The sequence below is a fragment of the Lutra lutra genome, chromosome 2, assembly GCF_902655055.1.
Source record: "Lutra lutra chromosome 2, mLutLut1.2, whole genome shotgun sequence".
In the NCBI taxonomy this organism is placed as follows: domain Eukaryota; kingdom Metazoa; phylum Chordata; class Mammalia; order Carnivora; family Mustelidae; genus Lutra; species Lutra lutra.
The window spans coordinates 57,706,140-57,730,985 of record NC_062279.1 but is presented as its reverse complement, the minus strand read 5'-3'; the positions used below and the strand labels follow the sequence as shown (position 1 = coordinate 57,730,985).

General features: G+C 34.9%; 1 protein-coding gene across 1 annotated transcript in view; it reads left to right on the top strand.

The window, feature by feature from the left end:
• Positions 1-22,698, top strand: part of FZD3 (frizzled class receptor 3) — a 99,333-nt gene extending 76,635 nt beyond the window's left edge. The window contains exons 5-7 of the mRNA XM_047717491.1: positions 3,008-3,156; positions 6,816-7,049; positions 17,680-22,698. Coding sequence (XP_047573447.1) covers positions 3,008-3,156; positions 6,816-7,049; positions 17,680-17,893 — 597 coding nt within the window. The 3' untranslated portion in view covers positions 17,894-22,698. The remainder of the gene's footprint in view (positions 1-3,007; positions 3,157-6,815; positions 7,050-17,679) is intronic.
• The last annotated feature ends 2,148 nt before the right edge of the window (positions 22,699-24,846 follow it).

The window sequence follows — 24,846 nt, the reverse complement described above, 5'->3', positions numbered from 1 at the left end:
CACTGTCTTCCGCTTAGGTCATGATCCTGGAGTCCTGGATTGAGCCCAGCATCAGGCTTCCAGCTCAGTGGGGCAGTCTGCTTCTTCCTCTGCCCCTCAACTTGCTTGTTCTCTCTCTCTCTTTCTCTCTCTTGCTCTTTCTCTCAAGTAAATAAAATCTTTAAAAAAAAAAAAAAAAGAACTCTTGTATAGAGGGTAGTGGGGGAGCAAATGGTAAAAGAGCAGGAGTAGGAAGTCAAGAAGAAAGTAATGAAAGTAAGAAAGTAATGTCTCATTAGGAGAATAATCATGACTATGCAGTATTATAGAAGTCAAGGGAGATAAAGGTTTTGTAAAGTATGAGATAATCATCAATAAGTGATGCTATATAGGAATATTTTTAAAAAATGAAACCGGCTGGCTCAGTTGGTAGAGCATGTGACTCTTGATTTTGGGGTTGTGAGTTTGAGCCCCATGTTGGGTATAGAGATTACCTAAAGATAAAATCTTAAAAAAAAAAAGAAATGGAACAACAGGAAGCCATTGTATTTTTTAATGATAAGGTTATTTGTGATCTGCTTTTGTGTCTCTTCATCTGCTTCTTTTAATTATAGTTCTTAACTATTCAATGGTTTCTTTAATTTGTATTTTCATTTAGATTATCATCTTGGGAACATTAATCATACCTTACATCTGTTTTATAAGCCTCATGGGGCTTTAAACAGAATTATTTAGAGTAGTGGATGATCTATAAATATTTGCTTTTTGATTTTTTGATTTTTAAATTCTAAAGGAATTACACCTTAATTCTAGGTTATGATTGTAATTTAAGTTCCATGTTTTGAGCTTACCAGGCTAACTGTAATCATGTGTCATTATAGATGAAACATAAACATAAAATCAGTTATAGATAAAACATAATAAAAATGTTTGAATGTGATCAGTCTAAAAGACAAAATAAACTTATTTATATAACAGATATGCACATTGATAACTAGTGATAAAAAACATGGGGCCTGCTGAACTCCAGGTATGATGTAGCTAGAGGTGAGTGGGTATCCAGTTTCTGGGGTGTATTGGAAGCGTAAGTGTCACATGGAAGTCAGAGGACCAGAACTAGTCTCACTGGTTAAAAGCAGGAATTGGAAATGAGGCTCCCCTGCTCTTGAAAGGAAGTCCATGTAAAAGGTAATACCAACTGTTCCCTGAGGCCATAGTTAATATAAAAATACTTATCTAGAAATGTGGGAAGACACCAGCACAGCCTTAAGACCAATATTTAAGCCAAACTGCCAGGACTTAGTACCCGAATCTCCAGTAATCAGTAACATCTATAGTTCACAATCACCAGTATAAAACCTGGTTTTTGACAAGATCCCTTTGGGCACTGGTGAGGACAAAAAGTCATGAGACAGGGTGAGATAAATGGAGGGAGGGAAAAAGGGAGAGAGAGGGGAAGAGAAAGGGAAAGTTCTAACTCAAGACATGCAAATTAAAATTCCAAAACACGATTCAAAAAAGGAAAAAGCCAAACCTAGAAAGCATCCAACAAAATCAACAATCTAAAGATAGATTTGCTCCCAGATGAAATGAAAGTAGTAAACCAAGTTTATAAAGAGTTATTTTTTAAAAAGTATGTTTAGGATTCCCTAAAAGATAAACAATAAAAACCACTTTAAAAGAATAAAAGATTGTAAATTAGTAGAAATGAAATAAGAATAGGCAAATATAAGAACTAATTAGACATCTTAGAATTGAAGTTATGGAAATAAAATCAGTAGATAACATGAACCCTAACATAGACATGGTTGAAGAGGGAATTAGTGAAGTAAAAAAATTGTTCTAAAGAGTTCACCCAGAATACAGAATATAGAGAGCCATACAATACTAAAAACTACTATGTAGTTAAAAGACATAAAAAATAAGGATTGAGGAACTGCAGTACACATCTAATGGGAGTTGTAGAATAAGAAGCCATAAGAATGACTAAAAAGCAATAACCAAAAACCTAATGTTTGAGAATTTTCCAGAACTGAAAACATAGGTCCTTAGATTAAAAGTACACTCTGCACACTAAGCAGGAAAAATAAAAATCAATCACCATGAGAAACATTCAATGCAACTATAAAGGGAAAAGGATATAGAAAAATTTAAAAGCTACCAGAGAGAGGAAGTAAATCTCCAAAAGATTATCAATTAGACTTCTTAACAAGTAAATAAATAAAATATTTTAAAAAGTTAATACAGGTAAAATTGAGAATATAAAAAATTTGAATGACAAAGCTAATAAAGTAGATCTAATACATATAGAAGATTTTGTACCCAACAGAGAGTATGGGCTATTTTAAAGTTCACAAGGAATATTTACATAAATTGACAGCGTCCTAAATCAAAAGGAATTCTCCAAAATTTAAGGTAACCAGAATAATATAGACAAATTCTCTGACCACAATAATTAAACTTGAAACTAAATATAAAAAGCAATTTTTAAAAACTCATCTGACCAGAAACTAGGAAATGTACCTAGAAATAACTCATAGGTTAAAGAGGAAGCTTGAAAACAGCCAGCAGAGTAAGATGAAGTAGGTAGAAGGATGATCTATAAAAGATAAGCACAGAAATTAATGAAATGGGGGGAAAGACTAATACTTTCCTAATTTTATATTGTAATGACCAATGATAGGACTAACAGAATTGGCCAAGAAGAATATAGGTATTATTTATTTGAGCCTCTATTCCTATTCATGGCTTATTTTCTACATTAATAATCTTCTTCCTTAGAAGATACCATTATGAGCTAATAAGAAAAATATAGGACTCAAAATATAAAATAGAAACTTACTGTCAAATTATCAGGAGTGTATATCTTTTTTGTATAACAAGAAATTTAACTATAGAACTGTAAAAGTGAAAATACCAAGTTTATAGAATTACTTAACTATTGTTTATTTTAAAGATTTATAATGGCCTTTGATAGAAGGTTTTATCTTTTTATATATTTAAGGTATTTTTCTTTCCCTTCTTGTAGGTTACTCAAATGAGTCGTCCAGACCTGATTCTCTTTCTGATGAAATACCTGATGGCTCTCATTGTTGGTATTCCCTCCATCTTTTGGGTTGGAAGCAAAAAGACATGCTTTGAATGGGCCAGTTTTTTTCATGGTCGTAGGAAAAAAGAGTAAGTTGAAATTATCACAATGTTCACAAACCTCACATTCACATAAAATTTTTGTATTGCTTATGTTAAAACACTTTGGATTTGGTGGATATGTTTCAATGTGATTGTAATCTTAGCTACAACCAATTGTGATTAGCACAGTAGCATGTATTAATTAGAAGCTAAAACTTGATTCTGAGAAGATAGCCAAGTAGAACCAGGCGGGCTTAAGGTCTATACCTTACTAATTGAGAGTATTTGAGGGAAAGCTGATCTTACTTTCAGAAATTTAAATTATAATTTTCTTAAAAATAAGAACAAATTAATGCTTTTATATATCTATGTTATTACTTGATCTTCTTGATATTCCTGTGGGGGCTGGTATGTTTTATTTCTGTGTTATAGATGAGAAAACTGAGCACAGAGAGATTAAATGCTTTGGCCAAAATCACACAGGTATTAGCCTTCCCTTTCCAATTGTCCATTGTTCATCTAAGTGTACCAGAAATTATATAGATAAAGTGTTATTCCATTATGATAAAGTACACATTAAAGCCAAAATAGAAAAATGATATTAAATATATTATATAATGATAATGAAATGCATTAAAGAAATAAGCCAGGACTGTGCCCTGGGCTAGAGTGGCAGCCCCTTATTCTGGAGCTCAAGAACGAGAGCATCCCATAGCTATATCTAGCATTTATGTGCTTTAGCCTTTGAAAAACAACTATAAAGTAATTGTAGTAACAGTTGCCAATTAATTGAGCACATTTAATACTCCAAGCACAGTTCTGAGCATTTTATATATTATTAAAACTTTTAATCCTTCAAACAGCCTTGTAAGAGAGATCATCATTTTACGGTAAGGAATCAAGGTTTCATAGTCATTGCTAGAATTGAGATTCAGACCCAAGCGGTCTGATTCTAGACTCTTGTTTTTGCTTATATACTGTGCTACAAAGAGACTAGTTTCTAAAATTGTGCTAATCAAATTAGTGTTTTGCCCCTGAGTGAAGCCACATTTAACATTGTGCTTATACTAGTAATTCTGACACTGATTGAAATATTTTTAGAAATCTTCTTTTGGAATTATATAAATCATATCACTTAATTTCTCTGTTTTCTTATCTGTAAAGTGAGGGGACAAATGTTTACCATTTGAAGATGGATTAAATTTTTGGCATGACCAGAAGTCAGTTTGAATCAAGTTTTAAAAATAAGTTTAGAAAATAAAGTCAGCAAGTAAGGCTGATTTGCGATATATGAATATATGATTAGGGCCATTGATGACAGAGAAACAGATATTGTTTGTTTCTTTGTTTGTTTTAACTGTTTTTGACTTGTTCATTCTTCTGTCCAGTTTTTGATACTTTGATCTGAGGAAATGTATGTGTGTGTGTGTGTGTCTATGTACACACATGTTATATATACATATATGTATATATAATATTTTATCGTTACAAATATTTTATCATTATTTTGGCTTTTAAGCCATTTGTTAAGAGTGAACACGAGAGTGTGGGGGAGGGGCAGAGGAATGGAAGACAGAATCTCAGCCAGGCTCCACACCCAGCATAGAGCCCAGTGTGGGGCTGGAATTCACAGCCCTGAGATCATGACCTGAGTCGAAATCAAGATCTGAACCCTGAACTGACTGAGCCACCTACGCTTCCCTAAGCCATTTAAACTTAAGTTTGATCCCTGACTGTTGGTTTTGGTGTATGACTTTGAAAAGTTCTTTAATCCTTTAAACCTCAGTTTTTTCATCTACGAAATGGAGATCACAGTATTTATTCTTGATAGATATCTATTCACAATAGATACATAATATCCTCTTAACAGATACCCTCTTAGGACATTGATCTCCATAATAAAAACATTATTAAGAAGGATCAAAGGAGAGTGAATGTGAAATACCTGGCATAATGTGGGTACTCAACAAGTATTAGCCTGCCTTTAGCCCTCCTACCTCACCACTAAAAACAATAGTAGTAAGGAGGATCCTTTTGTAATCTGAAAAGTTAGAATATATACACTGTCTCATTGTATGGTCCAATCCATATATGCTGGAGCTTTATTTTTTCACGAAATTATTTATCTTATTTTAACTTTAACCTCTGATTCTCCTAGTCATTTATATAAACTGAGACTCTGATCTTTGTGACTATTTAACTGGCTCTTTGATCAATTTAATTGCTGCTTTGTTCATTATAGTAAACATCTGCTTTTAACCATTCTCTAGCAGTTAAAAACTTTTGTTCTTGACAATAATTCTTCTTAAGTTTTTTTCCTTAAGCCATTTTTTTTTAAGATTTTATTTATTTATTTGAGAGCGAGACAGTGAGAGAGAGCATGAGGGAGGGGAAGGTCAAAGGGAGAAGCAGACTCCCCATGGAGCTGGGAGCCCGATGTGGGACTCGGTACCGGGACCCCGGGATCATGACCTGAGCCGAAGGCAGTCGTCCAACCAACTGAGCCACCCAGGAGTCCCTCCTTAAGCCTTTAAGATGTCTAGTAATTAATTTTATCTTAGCTTAAATTAATTTTTCATTAATTTTGTTCTAATTTTGACCACTCATGCTTATTCTAGCACTGAACAGCTGTTTCACCATAAGACCAACTTGTAGCCTTAAAACAACTGTTCTTCATATCAGAGAGATCATATAATTGTCTTTCTCTGATTGACTTATTTCACTCAGCATAAGGAATTTGAGAGGCAGGGTGAGGGTTTGGGAGGTAGGGAAGGAAAAAATGAAACAAGATGGGATCAGGAGGGAGACAAACCATGAGAGACTCTTACTAATCTCACAAAACAAACTGAGGGTTGCTGGGGGCGGGGGTGTAGGTAGAGGGTGGTTGGGTTATGGACATTAGGGAGGGTACATGCTACAGTGAGTGCTGTGAAATGTGTAAGCCTGATGATTCACAGACCTGTGTGCTTGGGGCAAATAATACATTATATGTTAGTAAAAATAATTTAAAAGAAAACTGTTCTTACAGGTTGAAAAATATACCTATTGGGGCACCTGGGTAGCTCAGTCATTTGGGCATCCAACTCTTGATTTCAGCTCGGGTCATGATCTCAGGTCATCTCAGGTCCCCACACTCAGTGGGGAGTCTGCTTGAGATTCTCTCTCTCTCTCTCTCTGCCTCCCCCTGCATGTGTGTGTGTGCTCCCTCTCTCTGTCTCTAAAATAAATAAATTAATTTAAAAAAAAAATATATATATATATGTATTTATCTGTGCTACAGTGAGGCCTCCAATACATCCATAAGCCATGCAAGAAAAAAATTTCTCTATTGTAATATCTTTGTAATATTTTAGTGTACTTGAGAATCATAAATTTCTTTAATTGAAAGGGACTTTTAGAAATGATGAAATCATATAGCTTCATCTTATAGATGAGGAAAATGAAGAAAAGGGGATAATGACTTGCTTACGGTCATGTATTTATTGAACTAAAATCCAGATTTCCTTATTCTTTCCATCATATCACCTTAAAGTACAGATTGACATAATCTTTGTTAAATTCTTTCCTCTGTCAACAATGTTACCTTATATCTCTCCTAAAGACATTATTGAGAGAGCAATTAATTTCAAGAATAATGTCAGCGTGTCACATTTACTGGTCTATGGGGATGTTAGTCTGTATCTTAAATTTAGTATTTTGTTTTCTAGGATAGTGAATGAGAGCCGACAGGTGCTACAGGAACCTGATTTTGCTCAGTCTCTTTTGAGGGATCCAAATACTCCTATTATAAGAAAATCAAGAGGAACTTCCACTCAAGGAACATCCACACATGCTTCTTCAACTCAGCTTGCTATGGTGGATGATCAGAGAAGCAAGGCAGGGAGCGTCCACAGCAAAGTAAGCAGCTACCACGGCAGTCTCCACAGATCCCGTGATGGCAGGTGAGTTTTGTTGGTAGCTTAGTTTATTTCACATTTTGAATTAGAGTCACACAGCTATGAAGGAAGGGTAGCCAGTTCTGAAATAGAAGTTGGACATTATTTGTATCTAAAACAATGTTTTTAATTGAAGTATAATTAACATACAGTGTCACATTACTTTCAGGTGTTATCATTATTCAACAATTCTGTACATTACTCAGTGCTCATCATAATTATACTCTTAATCTCCTTTTTGTTTCACCCATCCCTCTATCCACCTCCCCTCTGGCAACCACCAGTTTGTTCGTCATTTTTTGTTGTTGGTCTCTCTTTTTTCTTTGTTCATTTATTTTGCTTCTTAAATTCCACATGTGAGTGAAATCATACGGCATTTGTCTTTTTTCATCTGACTTATTTCATTTAGCATTTTGCCTTCTAGGTTTATCCATATTTTCGCCAATGGCAAGATCTCATTCTTTTTATGGCTGAGTAATTTCTCATTTTTTAATGTATACCCCATCTTCTTTATCCATTCATGTATGGATGGACACTTTGATCACTTCCATAGATAATGCCACTGTAAACATAGGAATGTATATGTCTTTTCAAACTAGTATTTTTGTTTTCTTTGGGTAAATACCCAGTAGCAGAATTACCAGACCATGTGGTAATTCTGTTTTTAATTTTTTGAAGACCCTCCATACTGTTTTCCACAGAGGCTGTACCTGTTTGCATTCCTACCAATAATGCACTAGGATTCCTTTTTCTCCATATCTTCACCAACATTTGTTATTTCTTGTCTATTTTATTTTACCCACTCTGACAGGTATATGGTGCTATCTCATTGTGATTTTGATTTGTATTTCCCTGATTAGTGATGTCGAGCATCTTTCCATGTGTCTATTGGCCATCTGTATATCTCCTTTGGAAAAATGTCTGATCAGGTGCTCTGCTCATCTTTTAATGGGATTCTTTGTTTTTCTAAGGTTGAGTTGTGTAAGTTCTTTATATATTTTTGGATATTAACTCCTTATTGGATATATCATTTGCAATTATCTTCTCCCATTCAGCAGGTTCCCTTGTTGTTTATTAACAGTTTCCTTCACTGTGCAAAACCCTTTTATTTTGGTGTAATCCCAGTAGTTTAATTTTTGTTTCCCTTGCCTGAGGAGAAAAATGTTTCTATGGCCAATGTCAGAGAGATTACTGCCTATGTTCAAAGGCATCCAAATTGGTACTGAAGAAGTAAAACTTTCACTATTTGCAGATGGCATGATACTATATATAGAAAACTCTAATGACTCCACCAGAAAAGCATTAGTGCTGATAAATGAATTCAGTAAAGTCACAGGATACAAAATTAATATACAGAAATCTGTTGCATTTCTGTACACTAGTAATGAAGCAGCAGAAAAAGAAATTCAGGAAACAATCTCATTTACAACTGCACTAAAAATAATAAAATACCTGGGGCGCCTGGTGGCTCAGTCATTAAGCATCTGCCTTGGGCTCAGGTCATGGTCCCAGGGTCCTGGGATCAAGCCTCACGTCGGGTTGCTTGCTTGGCAGGAAGCCTGCTTCTCCCTCTCCCACTTCCCCTGCTTGTGTCCCTTCTCTCTCTCTCTCCATCTCTTTCTCTCTCTGTTAATTGATTAATTAAAGTCTTTAAAAAATAGTAATAATAATAATAAATTCCTAAGAATAAACTTAACCAAAAAGGCAAAAGACCTATACTCCAAAAACTATAAATCACTGTTGAAATAAATTGAAGATGACACAACAAATGGAAAGATAGTCCATGCTTAAGGATTAGAAGAACCGATATTGTTTAAAATATCTGTACCGCCCAAAACAATCTACAGATTTAATGTAATCTCTGTCAAAATACCAACAATAGTTTTCACAGAACTAGAACAAATAATCCTAAAATTTGTATGGAACTACAAAAGACCCTGAATAGACAAAGCAATCTTGAGAAAGAAGAACAAAGTTGGAGGTATCATAATCCCAGATTTCAAGGTATACTACAAACATGTACTAATCAAAACAGGATGGTATTAGTACAAAAATAGACACATAAATCAGTGGAACATAATAGAGAGTCCAAAAATAAACCCACACGTAATATGGACAAAGGAGGTAAGAATATACAATGGGTAAAAGACAGTCTCTTCAACAAATGGTGTTTGGAAAACTGGACAGTAACATGCAGAAGAATGAAACCAGACCACTTTCCTGTACCATACACAAAAATAAATTCAAAATGGGTTAAAGACCTAAATGTGAGACCCAAAACCATAAAACTTCTAGAAAAAGTTGGACATAATTAAGCTTTTTGAACTTTGCTAGGTACAGTTTCCCTGGATTATGGCCAGACTTAAAGCCAGTTAGAGTTTAGAGGTTTAGACCCGATGCAGTCAGCAAATATGGAGGCATCGAAAGGTATTAAGGCAAAGAGAAGGCCAGGGTGAAAGTGAATATGTTAGTTGGATTAATTTAGCAAATAATTATGGAAAGCACACTATGTCAAGCACTATGCTAGGCTCTGGGAATAAGATGATTTAGGCATGATCTGTGTTCTTAACAAACTCAAGAAAGAGAATATAGTCAGTATTAGTGTTGCAGTAAAAAACATGGGACCTTAGGGCGCCTGGGTGGCTCAGTGGGTTAAAGCCTCTCCCTTCGGCTCAGGTCATGATCCCAGAGTCCTGGGATCGAGCCCCACATTGGGCTCTCTGCTCAGCAGGAAGCCTGCTTCCTCCTCTCTCTCTGCCTGCCTCTCTGCCTACTTGTGATCTCTGTCTGTCAAATAAATAAATAAAATCTTAAAAAAACAAAAACACATAAAACATGGGGCCTGGAATGGAAATCCTCAGTTCTTCATCTGTAAAAGGGAAATAGGAATACCTGCCTCTTTAGGAATGTTGTAAAGGGGCACCTGGGCAGCTCAGTCGGTTAAGCATCTGCTTTTGGTTCAGGTCATGATTTCCAGGTCCTGGGATTGAGCTCCATGTTAGGCTTCCTGCTCAGCGGGAAGTCTGCTTCCCTTCCTCTGTCCTTCCCCTGCTCCTGGTCACTCTTATATACTCTCTGTCTCAAATAAACAGATAAAATCTTTTTAAAAAAGGAATGTTGTAAAGAGTAAATGAGATAATATGTGTAATTGCTTGGAACAATGCTTATCTCAGTAAGAACCTGATGTCAACTTGTAGTGTCTCCATTGTCAAATTTAAAGAAAACACACCCAGGCTTCTCAAACATTCTCCATGAAGCTTTCTCTGACCCTGTCCTGACCAGATTCACTCCCTCCTCCACACTACTACTGCTCCTACAAAACAAGGGCTGGCAAACTCTGGCTCACTGGCCAACTCTAGCCCCTTCCTCTTTTTTTTTTTTAATTTTTTTTTTTTTTATTTGACAGAGAGAGATCACAAGCAGGCAGAGAGGCAGGCAGAGAGAGAGGAGGAAGCAGGCTCCCTGCTGAGCAGAGAGCCCGATGCGGGGCTCGATCCCAGGACCCTGAGATCATGACCTGAGCCGAAGGCAGCGGCCCAATCCACTGAGCCACCCAGCCGCCCCAACCCCTCTTTTTATAAATAAAGTTAAATTGGAAAAGCCATTCCCATTCTGATCGTACATATTTATGGCTGTTTTCATACTACAACGGCAGAAATGAATCGTTAAAACAGAGACCATATGATCCACAAAGCCTAAAATATTTACTATATGGCTTTTCATAGAAAAAGTTTGCCAACTTCTAGACTCTACAATGTGATACTTACATTTTACTTTATTTGTTTACTTAGAATAATAATAGAAGTTATTATTAACTTATTATTATTATTAGAAACTTCTTAGGAGCTTTGCAGTAATTCATTGAATTGATGAAGGCTTATTACGTAGGAGAGTAGTGGCAGGAAGAGAGAACTGATTTGAAAGATATGTACAAAGAAGAAATGATAGTTGGTTATAGATTAATAACAGCTGGGTAGAAGGAATGTGCCAAAGTTTTTTTGTTTGGTTGGTTTTTTTTTGTTTGTTTGTTTGTTTTTTTTAAGATTTCTAGTTTGGGAAACTAAAAGAATGAAAATTTTAATGCCTGAAATGGAAAGAGTTCCATGCCCACTTTAAAACATCTGTTTCAACAACTGCCCTATATTCTTCCAGTCTCTTTCCAGCCTCTCTCTCTGTCTTCTCTATCCTCTGAATGTAGGATACAATTTCTACACTTACTCTTTAAGCCTTCTGGTTTTTTCTCTCAAAGTGCTTTCTTTTGCCTTCTAACTTGGTCAGCTATCTGTGTTTTTTAAAAAATTAGCAGTCTTTCTTTGTGATATTTTTTCTGTCTTTTATTCATTTCTTTTTTGCAGATTTTTGAAATGAGTATGTTGAATATTTTCTTTCTACCTATAACATCCTTCATATATATCCCTTTTTTGTTTTCTTACCCACCTAAACTGTACTTTCTAATATTACCAATGACCTGGTTTTTATTTATTTTTTATTTTTTTATTTTTTTAAAGATTTTATTTATTTTTTAGCAGAAAGACACACAGCGAGAGACGGGACATAAGCAAGAGGAGTGGGAGAGGGAGGAGCAGGCCTCCGGCCAAGCAGGGAGCCCATTGCAGGGGCTTGATCCCAGAACCCCAGGATCACAACCTGAGCCAAAGGCAGACGTTCAACCAACTGAGCCACCCAGGCGCCCCGACCTGTTTTTTAACCACATTCAAAGATACTTTCATTTTTTTTGCCATTGTCCTTCCATTAAACACTCCTATATGAGAAGCACTCTTCTAAGTGTTAGGGACACAGAGATGGAAGACAAAGAGTACAGTTGTAATACACTCTAATGGGTATAATAAAATCATATACAAAATGCTTTGAGATCCCAGAGAAGAGAGCCATTTAAGTTATTATTGAAAGTCATAGAAAGCTCCACAGGCAGGATTTTCACTTTGAATAGGATGCAGTGGAGGCAGTTGAAATTAAAAACAAAGAAACAGCATATGCGGAAGCAAGGAGGACAAACAGGCAGTTAGGTACCAGAGGAGAGCTAGAGCACAGTATATATGCTTGGGCAGATGAAACATCCTGAGGAGTTTGGATTTTTTTCCTGACAGTAATAAGCAACTATTAAAGGACTTGAAGCCTTGGGGTAATAAAATCAGATTTGTGTTTTGTAAAGATCACTTTGGCAACAGCATAGAAGAAAAGATTGTAAGTAATCCCAGTTGGGAAGTTTCTGCAGTAATAAGTAAATTGAGATACTTATAAGGAGGGAGGGATTTGAGAGTCTTAGCATATGTTTTGTCAATACCACCCTCTGTGAACTCAGCATTATTGGGCATTTGACGTTGTTAGCCTCATCCTTTTCAATAGGGAATGAACAATTATTTATAATACACCTCCTGTGCATATGGCATTCTGTGTATAGTTATATAGAAGAAAGCTTAGGTATAATTTCTACATTGTAGGAGCATAGTCTTTTTTTTTTTTTTAAGATTTTACCAATTTATATGACAAAGAGAGAGAGCACAAGCAGAGGCAGCAACAGGGGGAAAGGGAGAAGTAGGCTCCCTGTTGAGCAGGGAACCTGACATGGGACTCGTTCCCAGGACCCCAGGACCGCGGGATCATGACCTCAGCCAAAGACAGATGCTCAACTGACTGAGCCACCGAGGCACCCCTAGGAGCATAATCTTATAGGAACGATAAGGCATAGTTACCTAAGAGCCAATTACACAATAGTGCAAGTCATGTATAATTAAAACAGTGAGTGTTAGAGATGATTGATGTTATAGAACTTTATAAGGGAAAGATCAAATTGGCCCATGAAAATATCTGAGGAAATACATAGGGTGAGTGAATAGTAATAGAGATAAATCCATATTGAGTAGAAAATTTCTGAAGGCGATGAAATATAGAGTATTTCAGCCTCTGTAATCTGAATGGAACTGGAGCTTAGATAAGAAAGTTTTTAATCACTAATATAAGGTAATTGATAATTAAAATTATGAGATGGAATTACTTGAAACATAATAAAAAAAGAACAGACCAGGGGCGCCTGGGTGGCTCAGTGGTTAAGCCTCTGCCTTCGGCTCAGGTCATGGTCTCAGGGTCCTGGGATTGAGCCCCGGGGCTCTCTGCTCAGCAGGGAGCCTTCTTCCCTTCCTCCCTCTGCCTGGCTCTCTGCCTACTTGTGATCTCTGTCTGTCAAATAAATAAATAAAATCTTAAAAAAAAAAAAAAAAAAAGAACAGACCAAGAATAAGACCTTGGTTTGAATACCTACAGTTAAAATAAATAAATAAACAAATAAATAAATACTTGCAGTAATAATAACACAGGAAGAATAGCCAGATGTGATTCAAAGAAAGTATTTATTGATATATGAAGGAATCTATAAAAGTATAGTACTATGAAAACCAGAGGGTAGATTATGACTTCCTATAATGGCCTTTCCTACCTCTCTGTTTAATCAAAATCATACCCATCTTTTAAGGCCTGCTTAATTCCCATATCCATGGCAGTTAATTGCTTTTTAATTATTTTGGGGGGGTATGACCTATTTTTCATACAGCTGTCTTTTCTCAGCTAAGTTTGTAACTTCTGGAGAATTGAAAACTAGGTGACAGACATCTCTGTATTTCCCCACAATATCTAGCACAGTGTTAGGCATATATCTCTATCTGTGTATCTGTCTGTATTGTCTGTGTGTCTATCTATTGAGAGATAAATCTGTCCAATAACTAATGACTTTAGAAATAATGTGGACATTTAGGGGTGCCTGGCTGGCTCAGTCAGTAGAGCATGCAACTCTTGATCTTGGGTTTATGAGTTTGAGCCCCACGTTGGGTGTAGAGATTATAAAAGAAAGAAAGAGAGAGAGAGAGAGAAAGAAAAAGGGAGAGAGAAAGAGAGAGAGAGGGGAAGGAAAGGAGGAAGGAAGGGAGGATGAGAAAGAAGGAAGAATAGATGTGGGCATTTCCCAGGAATTCAGGGCCCAGAACTAAAATGACAGTCTACTAAGGGTGTTATGTCTGGTACACGAATATGCATACTGTACGGTCCTCTGCCTTAGCCGGAACATAAGAGCAGATCTGAAAGAGTCTGAGACCATGTTGAACCTAAAAGTCTAAATAGGGGTTTTCATAATTCCAGAAACCATCTCATGGAGATTTCTTTCTTTTCTGTCAGTTTTTGAGTTTACATGTTAGCACTGTCTTTTGGCCGTTGTTTTCTCATCATCTCATGGTATCTGATTATGAAATCACACACATGCACACATGCACGCACCTGCTTCTCAATACTCACTTTAGTCCAGACTCTTTGATGGGTAATTATTCATCTCAGTGCTCCATGAAATAAAACAGACAAAGGCAAATACACCTACACATGTATGTCAACTTCAAAGAATAAGTAATTATTAGATAGACTTGGGGATGGGTAGAAAGGGAAGTGGATGAGTAGGTAGGTGGAGGTTTGGAAATGAGTGATTAGGTGATAAGTAGGTGACATGACAAGGGAAAACTAGGGAATGAATATAATGAGATACTGGTTAAACCAAAATGAATTCAAATATTTATATTAATGGCAGCAACTAATATAGAGAATCAAAAAGGTTAAATCATCTTAAGTTTCTTTCATTTTGACTTTGGAATACACCATATTATCTTTTCAGCATCGTAACCATTCCTATCATTTTGCCTAAGCTTATATTAAATTTAATGTACATTTTTATATTGTATATTAGAGTAGATATGTAGTAGTGTAGATGGTAGAGTAGGTGTTAAATATTTATTTATTAATTTTGAGAGAGAAAGAGTGGGGTGGGGGCAGACGGAGGAAGAGGGCAAGAGAGTCTTAAGCAGAGACCATGCTGATTGTGGAGGCCAATGTGGGGCTCGACCTCACAGCTCTTGAAATTATGACCTGAGCCAAAACCAATAGTTGGATGTATGTTTTGAAGTTTATTGGTTAAAATAAAAGATTTAGGTTTTATTTTAGAAAATACCCAATTCATATTTTTAAATAATGATTTGTTTTTATTTTTTAATTACTATGATATCATTCATTAAACTGTATCATACTTTGCTTTTTTCATTTGTCGTATTTATTCGAAATAAATGCTGATGAAGTCATTGAGAGGTGAAAGATCTCCAATTACCTGGCAAATTATAATTGGAAAAATCTTTCACTCAATTTAGGACAATAATCATGATATAAAATAATAATTATTAACTAGAACAATAAACTCATTCTGAAATATTTTCATTTGCAAGCTATAATTATTTTACCAAAATATACAAATCAAATTTAAAGCTATTTGTCCTGAATATGAAATATCTTTTAATAGAAAAGAATTAAATGCCCTTTTACCTATTAACATAAATTTTTTAAATACTTAAAATGGATTCTTTCATTCTTAAATTATTTTTTGCTTTATTCGGACTGGAAACAAAAGACATGCTTTCTTCTTATCATTTTTTTAAAAAGATTTTATTTATTTATTTGACAGAGACACAGCAAGAGAAGGAATACAAGCAGGAACAGTGGGAGAGGGAGAAGCAGGCTCTCACTGAGCAGGGACCCCAATGTGGGGCTCGATGTGGGGTTTAATCCCATGACCCTGAGATCATGACCTGAGCTGAAGGCAGACACTTAATGACCAAGCCACCCAGGTGCCCCTCTTTTTATCATTTTAAAAGGACTTCTGGGGCACCCTGCTATCTCAGTTGGTGGAGCACACAACTCTTGTTCTCAGGGTTTGTGAGTTCAGGGTAAAGATTATTTAAAACTAAAATCTTTTTAATAAAAAGGGGCATCTGGGTGGCTCCATCGGTTGGGCATCCAACTCTTGGTTTTGGCTCAGGTCATGATCTTCGGTTCATGGGATCAAGCCATGTGGGAACTCCACACTCAGCAGGGAGTCTGCTTCTCTCCCTTTGCCTCTTCCCCCACTTGTGTGCTCTCTCACTCTTTCTCTCTAAAATAAATGGATACATCTTTTAATAAAAATAATAAAAATAGAAGGACTTCCCAATTTAAATTATTTATTTATTTATTTATTTATTTATTTGGCAGAGAAAGAGAGATCATGAGCTGGGAGGAACGGCAGAGGGAGAAGGAGAAGCAGGCTCCCCACTGAGCAGGGAGCCTGTAGCTGGGCCAGATTCCAGAACCCTGGGATCATGACCTGAGCTGAAGGCAGACACTTAATGCAATGAGCCACCCAGGTGCCCCAGGGCTTCTCAATTTTTAGATTCTGTGATCTGATGAAAACATTTGACAAGCACTTTTATAAAACTAGATCACCTAAGTAGTGTATGAATCAGTCTTTAAAATCTTTAAATTTTATAAATGATTCATATTGAGTCATGAAATTTATAATTATTATGAAAAAATGATGAATGATTTTGACAACCAATAGGTCTTTAGCTGCTTATGATTCATTCTTTTGATGACCATTTTTAAAAATTTATTTTTTTTTTAGAAAGAGAATAAGTGCACATGTGAGCAGGGGATAGGCAGAGGGAGAGAGAGAGAATCTTAAGCAGAAGCCCCACACAGGGCTGATCTCACGACCCTGAGATCACAATCTGAGCTGAAACCAAGAGTCAGACGCTCAACCAGCTGAGCCGCACAGGCATCCCTGATGACTATTTAAAAAGGAATGGCCTGCTATATCCTTTTTAATTTTAGCAACACTAAAGTAAAATTTAGTATATATCAATTAAAGTTATAAATTATATTCAGTTTCATTTTCTTTGAGCTTTGTTGTCCTAAATTACTTTTTTACAAAAGAGGTGTAAGTGTATGTTTTCTTAACTCTGACGCTCCCACTCTTGTCTTTCAAGATAAGCACAGTCATGGGGAGAAGACTGCCTGCCTGCAATACGCAGTGTAGCCCAGTTCACAAAAGCTGGGTCTTGGCTAGGGGTAAGGAGAGAATTTGCTTTATCTGGAATATAGGTTACAAATGTTATGAGGATGTTACTAGAATATTTAAGTAGATGTAGCTTTTATGAAATAGCATCTTCACAGCCTCAAGCCCTAATCGAAAATAAGACATTTACAGGTAGTTGTTCAGCTGTTAACTGGGGCTATCTAGAAAGAAGCTGTCGGCACATGGTGTCATCATTGCTAGACAATTCGTTCACTTTTTTTTTTTGGTTAAATTAATTTCTCCTCTAATTTCACGTGCTCCCTCTTTCAACCCTCGTCTTTCAGTAAATTTGAGTTTGTTGTACTACTAATTATAACCAGCCAGCCTTCTAGACTCCCTGAGACAATGCCGTATTTCTTCTGTTATTGTTCCTCCTCTGCCAGAACCCATCTCGTAACCGAAAATTCACTGGAATGAGGAAAGTGTCCATACTTAGCATATCAGCTCTATTTAACCTTAGCTTCTGTCCCTTTGCAAGGAATAAGACCTTCATTCTGAATTTAATGGGATGGCCATCCCCCTTTCTGGTCAACGATGTGAATACCTCTACTCTTTGAAATTACTATAGACCATCAAAAGTTGGTTATTACTTTTTCACTTACAGGTTTCCTAACCATTTTACATAATGAGGCATTTTCATGACAATTCTTAGTTTTCTAGTGCGTTCTGTTACCTACTTCAAAATAAACTCTTGTATGTTAGGTACACTCCGTGCAGTTATAGAGGAATGGAAGAGAGACTACCTCATGGCAGCATGTCACGACTGACGGATCACTCCAGGCACAGTAGTTCTCATCGGCTCAACGAACAGTCAAGACATAGCAGTATCAGAGACCTCAGTAATAATCCTATGACTCACATCACACATGGTACCAGCATGAATCGGGTCATTGAAGAAGATGGAACCAGTGCTTAAATTGTCCGAAGGTGGAAAACTTGTGCTATCTAAAAAGCAGATTTTATTCTTTGCCTTTGCATGACTGATTGCTGTAACTCACTGTTATCATGCTTTCAGTCAGAAGCAGATTGTGTCCATTGGAAAGTAAATTTCGCCTTTTATATTGCATCAAACTTGGAACATCAAGGCATCAAAAATGCTAATAATTATATCATCACATAAATAATTCTTATTTCTAGGTTATTGAAGAGATAATTATTTGTCTGGTAAGCATTTTTATAAACCCACTTATTTTATATTTAGAAAACCCTAAATGTGTGGTGACTGCTTTGTAGTGAACTTTCATATGATATCAACTAGTTGTGAGATAACATTCTGGTAGTTGTATTAATAAAACAAAAATTTCAGAATTAAGAAAATTTTCTATGCAAGGTTTATTTCTCAGAAGAACAGTTGGACTTTGTAGTTTTCTTTCCACTAAGTGAAAAAGAACTATGTTTTTAAACGGTAGGAGAATTTGATAAATCAGCAAGGGTATTTTAGCTAATAGGATATAAGGTCAGAAGAGGAATCTGAATAGTCTACTGAAGGCTCTTTAAAAATTCTATTGAAATAATCTTCATCCAGAAACATACAGGATTAAGATTAACAATGAATAAAAGGCAGAGATGGACATTTTTTCTCTATAATTGTGCTGTCTTTATTACTTTTGTAAATATTACTTTTACTGGCTGTGTTTTTATAACTTAACCATATGCATGGTGAGAGAAGTTTAATTTGTAGCCGCCTTTACCCATATAGTAGTATTGATTCACATAGAACTTCATGTTCAGATCTGTTCCATGGAGGCATGTAACAAGCATCACACATTATAAACTCTTTTGTGGGAACCACAGTTACAAAATGGCAAAACATTTTCTCTATATTCATTGTTGTATTTTTCTACAGTGAGATGTGATCTTGCCAAAGCCACCAGATCTTGGTACCCAGGCCCGTCCTATCAGTGACCTGATTGTCTGTATTTGCATTGTATGGTAGCCACTAGGCTACAGCTTTTGCCCCACATTCCTGTTTCGAGATTCTGGATCATTTTTTTTTTTTGAAATATATAACCTAAGTCCAAAGTGGTGATTGAGGTATTTGAAAATCATTGTAACTAAATGAAGCATGAGTAGTCTTGCTGTGAAGTATAATCTTTTAGTCTTACCAATATCAATTCAAAAATGTTTGACATTTTGTCGTGTACTGTTTAAATAATTTACAATAAAAACTGCAAACTTTATTAGGCATGAAATTGATCAGAAGGGAAAGAAAAATTGTGGAAAATGCTGGATGTGTTTTATAGTAAAGCGTATTTAAGCAAGTAGTCCTCAGCCCTGACTATAGATAAGAATCACTTGTGGAACCTCTGATGCTCAACACCCTCCTCTCATTCAGAGGAGAATTTATATATATATATAAATATATATACATTTTTTTTAAGCTTTCTAGGTGATTCTAATCTGCAGACTGTTTTGATCTAACTTGCCCCCTGAAAATGAGCTGATGGCATCATATTATATCACATAAATACCTAGCTGGACTCAATGTTGTACTTTTCTATACATTTGTTCTTCACTTTATTGTTCGTTATAAATGTGGAATTTGGGGCACTCCTAAAGATTCTTTCTTACTAACTAAGTCAAAGGTGGTAGGGCTTTTAAAGTCTGTATTTCTGAAAATACTACAGGTGATTCTTAATGCAGATAATCCAAGAATCACACTTCGGAAAATATTCCAAGACTCTAGAGAGGTCTGGCTTTGCTATATGCCAATTTTGTCATCTTTAACAAGTAAACTTCTCTGAGCCTCAGTTCCTTTGTTTATAAATGAAGATAGAAGATAAGTACCTACCTCACAAAGTTGTCAAATGGGGATCACGTGAAAAATCATATGAAAACTCTTTGAAAACTGTAAAACATTGTGGAATATAAGGGATTAAGATTATTAAGGATTTAGGAGATTTATTTGAGGGCTACTGTAGTATATTCCTTGACATGTGTTTAAGGCTTTCATCAAGTACAGAAATCGGTTTACTGACAATAATTTGTACATCATGTTTTTTCAAAGTACATATATTTTATTATTTATGATTAACTCTTTATAGAACATATTTGAACAGTTAGCCCCAAAGCATTTTTCTTTTTCCTCTATCTTCATTGTCTTTCTCCTTGGAACTGGAGTTAGTGCTGGATAGGCAGAATCTGAATTCCCTCATAACTGACAATTAGTAAGCCTTTCCTCTGAAGGCCAGACTTACAACAACTCATTTATACAATAACTCAGTAATTCATAAGGCTTTTTTCCTGAGAATCTCTCCTGAGAACAGCATGAGAGGACCAAAACAAACATTGAGAAACAAAAATAAGAAGTTAAAATAGAAGGTACCAGTTTGAGCTCAAAGATGTTGTCATCCACCGCCATCTGCATTATATTATCAATTGCCAAAATGTTAACTGATTTTCTTGTACAAGTAGGCCAAGTGTAGACGGTTAAGTGCACATCCCTGTGAAAATCTTAACTTTGTGCTCCTTTGTTTTTTATATATTCATTTTATCTTCTTTGTTAAACTCACTGTTGGCATATATGTAAATGCTATGTTGACCTTTCAATTACTTTCAGTATCTTAATTTTGTTCCACAGAATTTACCTAATATCATCAATGCATTGTTTTAGATAACTATATTTAGTTTGGGTCATGTTGTTTATCAAACTGGTGCTTTAAATTAAGAATTCTTTTTTAAGAAACTGTTAAAGAACTATGGCAAACCAGCAATTTCAAAGTCTCAGTTCCCTTAATCCAAATTGAACAAGTTGAGACAGCTTTCTTACCATATGTTTAACTTTAATTTGTGTTTTGATTGGCATGTGATAATGTTTAGCATTTTATTTGGATAGCTGACAACTGAGAAAATAGTTCTCTTGAAAATGTTAATATATAATCAAGAGACTTTCAAAAAGTACTTCGATTTCACCAATACTGTTTAATTTATTCAGTAATTAAAGCAAAAGATAATATTAAGCTCAAAACAGTAATTGGTTTCAAAGAATAACTGATTAATAACAACTAGCAAAGGGCTTAGTACATAGTAGGTTTTTCAATTAATATTTATGAATGAACAACTCATGTCATAAAACTCACTTTAAGCCTTAGTAGTGAGAATCTCACCTCAAAGGAATTTGGAGGATCTAAACTTAAATTGAGTGAAATTAAGTTTCTGCTTTACAAAAATAACATGTGGCAAATAAATAAATAATAAATAAATAAATAAATAAATAAATAAACCGTTAACATAACTTGCACAAGAAATATATACACAAACTTGTACCAATACTTTATTAATTTTAAAAGGTGAATAGCAATTCTTAGAAGTATTTAAGCTCTTGTTGGTTTTATGTGAAGTTAGATCTTTGTATACTAGTTGGTAAATGAATATTCAAGCAAACCTTTATTAGTAATGATTTTCTGCTTAGAGCAGATATATGAAAATTCTAAGAATCTCTTTAAATTAGAAAAATTTACTACATTTTAGCCTACCTCATTAGTTTCTTTGTGATAAGAGCTGGATATAACAAGTTGTAACTATCTTGGTTGAGGCTCTATCCCTGTGATTTAAAAGGAACTACTTAAAAAATTTTATTAGTGGATCATTGGCCAGAGCTTAGAAAACAATAACATGCCAAAATTTCATTATAATGATATTTATACTGCTTTTGACATGCCAAAGGTATATTTGCATATTATCACTTGGATGACTTACATAGCCTTGTGCAGTGAAAATTCTATTAGGCTTAGAATTCGAAGACCCATAATTATGATGTGAGCAGGATAGGTCATTTAGTCTCCCGTTTCTTCAGTATAAAATGAGGATAAGGTAACTTTTGGTCCCAAAACCTACCTCACTGGACTTTGGTTGTAAGGATCAAATGAGATGACATGAATTATCGTGCTCTGTAACCTATAAATTGCTCTACGGATATTATCTGTTTTGTTAGAACTTAGGGTTATAGAAAACAAGGATATGGTCTTCAGTAGTATTTAGCAGCAAAAACAAAAAGGCAATTAGACCAGTATTCATTTGGTATAATCTTTGAATCAGCAATCCAATTAACCTTTTAAAAATGAGGTTCTTTTTCAAGAGTAGCTATACCCTTAAACTGTGTTAGCTTTTTAATATATGCATACCAGGGTACACTCTCGGATTTATAGAGTTAAATTTGTAGGTCACTCTCAACAGGAATTTGGGGATCTCCATTATATTTTTCTTTTGATATGGAATTATATAAACTGACTGAAAGTTGTAAGAAAAATATTAAGAGGAGTATAGGCCCTTTAACTTTTTTTTCTTTGAGGACTTTCATGTCCTAATTCTTTCTGATTAAGGACAAATTTTAAAAAGTTAATAACCATAACTTGATATCCATCTTGTCAAAACTTTAAATTTTAAGTTGTAACATTATCCTAATTGTTTGTATGTTTGTATATATAATTTTTAAAACCTACATAAAGTAAGGATTTCTCCATTCTTTTCCACACATCAATACACAGAAGAGAATTTTATGGAGCCTAGATTTACAAAGGAACTCATGATTCTTCTAAAATTCTTTTATACCTTTTCTGATTAAAATAAGAAAAAGTGTTTGCATTCAATTCATTTGTTTCCCAGTAGCTGCATTTTTACATTCTTCTTCTATTTTTTTTTTAAGATTTTATTTATTTATTTGACAGAGAGACAGTGAGAGAGGGAACACAAGCAAGGGGAGTAGGAGAGGGAGAAGCAGGCCTCCCAGTGAGCAGGGAGCCCAAAACGGGGTTCATTCCCAGGACCCTGAGATTATGACCTGAGCCAAAGGCAGACTCTTAACTGACTGAGCCACCCAGGTGCCCCTTTATACATTATTCTTATGTCATTTCTATTTTATATGAGAAAAAATACATTGACATCTCTTTAAAATTTGGGGTTTTTTTGTTGTTGTTCCAGTGATATGAGGGGGTAAAGAATAAGAGGACTAAGCAGCCCTTACCCTGCATCTAACTGGACGCAGTCTCCTGGGATGTTTTTCTGGTTTAATTTTAATCCTATACTTCTTTAATAATCAAAACGATACAGGATTATAATTGTCTTCCAAGATCCAAAATCTTCTAGAAAAGAAAATGTTATGGTCTACCTAAAAGCATCCATTTCTTGGACATTCCTATTTGGTTGATTTGCAGAGATTTAATATAATAAGTTAATAAACATAGCTCCTATTCTGTGATCTCTTGTTAGAAAGTAAAATTTTGTTGCCATAAAGATGAAAGAAAGTAAAGTGTCACTTATATGTTAGTCAAATCCCACACCAGTACATTACTTCTTACAAAAGAGAATAGTTCAGTCATTTTAAATGCGTTACAGTTCCCTTCAGATTTTTTTTTTTTAATGATCATTTATCTCAGGAAAATATTGTGTCCTTTCTTGGACATTTTCATTGGTATGCTAGCATTGATCTTAATTTATTCTCATTTTATTGGCTACTGTCACCAGTTTTCCCTGATAAATAAGTTTTTTACTTTGTAATAATTCAGAATTTGAAGAGTCACTGTTCCATTATTGTAGTAATTACCATTTACTAATAACTTTGGTATTTATAAGACAGTGATATTTTTAAGTTTGTTATTTTATCATGTTTCCTGAAGTAGGTTGAACTACTTTATTATTGTTGTTGTAGCAGCCCTGAAGTTTTTGTTAATATAAAAACTTGTTTATCTTACTAACTTGCAAATATTTCTTTAATTGTGTTGTGCTTATTGACTTAAAAGAAAAACTTTAGAGCTTCATAATTTCTTTTTTCTGAATTGGATTTCTTTCCCTAATGCTTAGTAAAAATGCATTATATTATTTTTTTTAATACCACAGAATTTAGAATCAGGAGACCTGATTTCTAGTATTACCTGTTTTCAATGAGCTTTGTAACTTTGAAATTTTACTTCTTAGGACCTCAGGTTTTTTCGTCTGTAAATGAAAGAAACAAGGGAATTAGATTAGATAGTGTTTCAAATTCTACCTGCCTGTAATTTGATTGTCCCTTGACCATTTCGTAATCATTATTCTGGCTTACTTTTATTCTTGTTATTCTTCCAGTGAACTATATTTACTAGGTCAGCCTGTTCTGTTAATGCAATCTGTACTTAAATTGTTGGGATTCGGATACATTATTAAGTTTGTTTTCCAGTTATGATTTTGAGTAATTTTAAGGAGAAACTTATATTACATATAATAAAAGTTTAAAGAAATAAAAGGGAAAGAAACATTACAAATAATTGACATGACTTTTTTTTTTTTCCCATAGGAAAAGTCTCCTAAAACACCAGTATTAGCACCTTAGTACTGATATACAAGGGAAAAATGGCATAAAACTTTGTGGTCTTTGTTCTCTTAAATTTGAATATAGCTAGTTAGCCTAAACTTTAAACAAAATGTATTCATGATGGAATTAGTGAACAAAGCAGTGATAGTGCTGGCCCATATAGCTAATTAAAAAGCTCTCAGGTTTCAACCAACATTAAAATTATTATAAAATGTAAAAGTAATTTCAAAGGAGTGGATTGAAATTTTCTTGTTCAATAATTATTCTTAAAATGTTCTTAGATTCATTGAATAAGTATCATTTCCAGATTGCCATGAGAAATGTCCTGCTCTAAAATATTAGAGATAAATGTGGTTATTTTAAATTTTTTTTCTAACTATGCAGAAGATGTTTTCCTAAAGCCTCCTTAACTATCTAATAAAATGTAGAGATTCCATTAGTACAATCTCTCAGCAGAGTTCTCTTGTAGATTTAATTGTGTTCTCTGAGAACCAGGCCAAGGAGGTTCCTGTTACTTTTAAAGATCGTCTTTCTCTAATTGTCTGCATTAGCTCATATCAATCTGTTGAACACATTGGTCTATA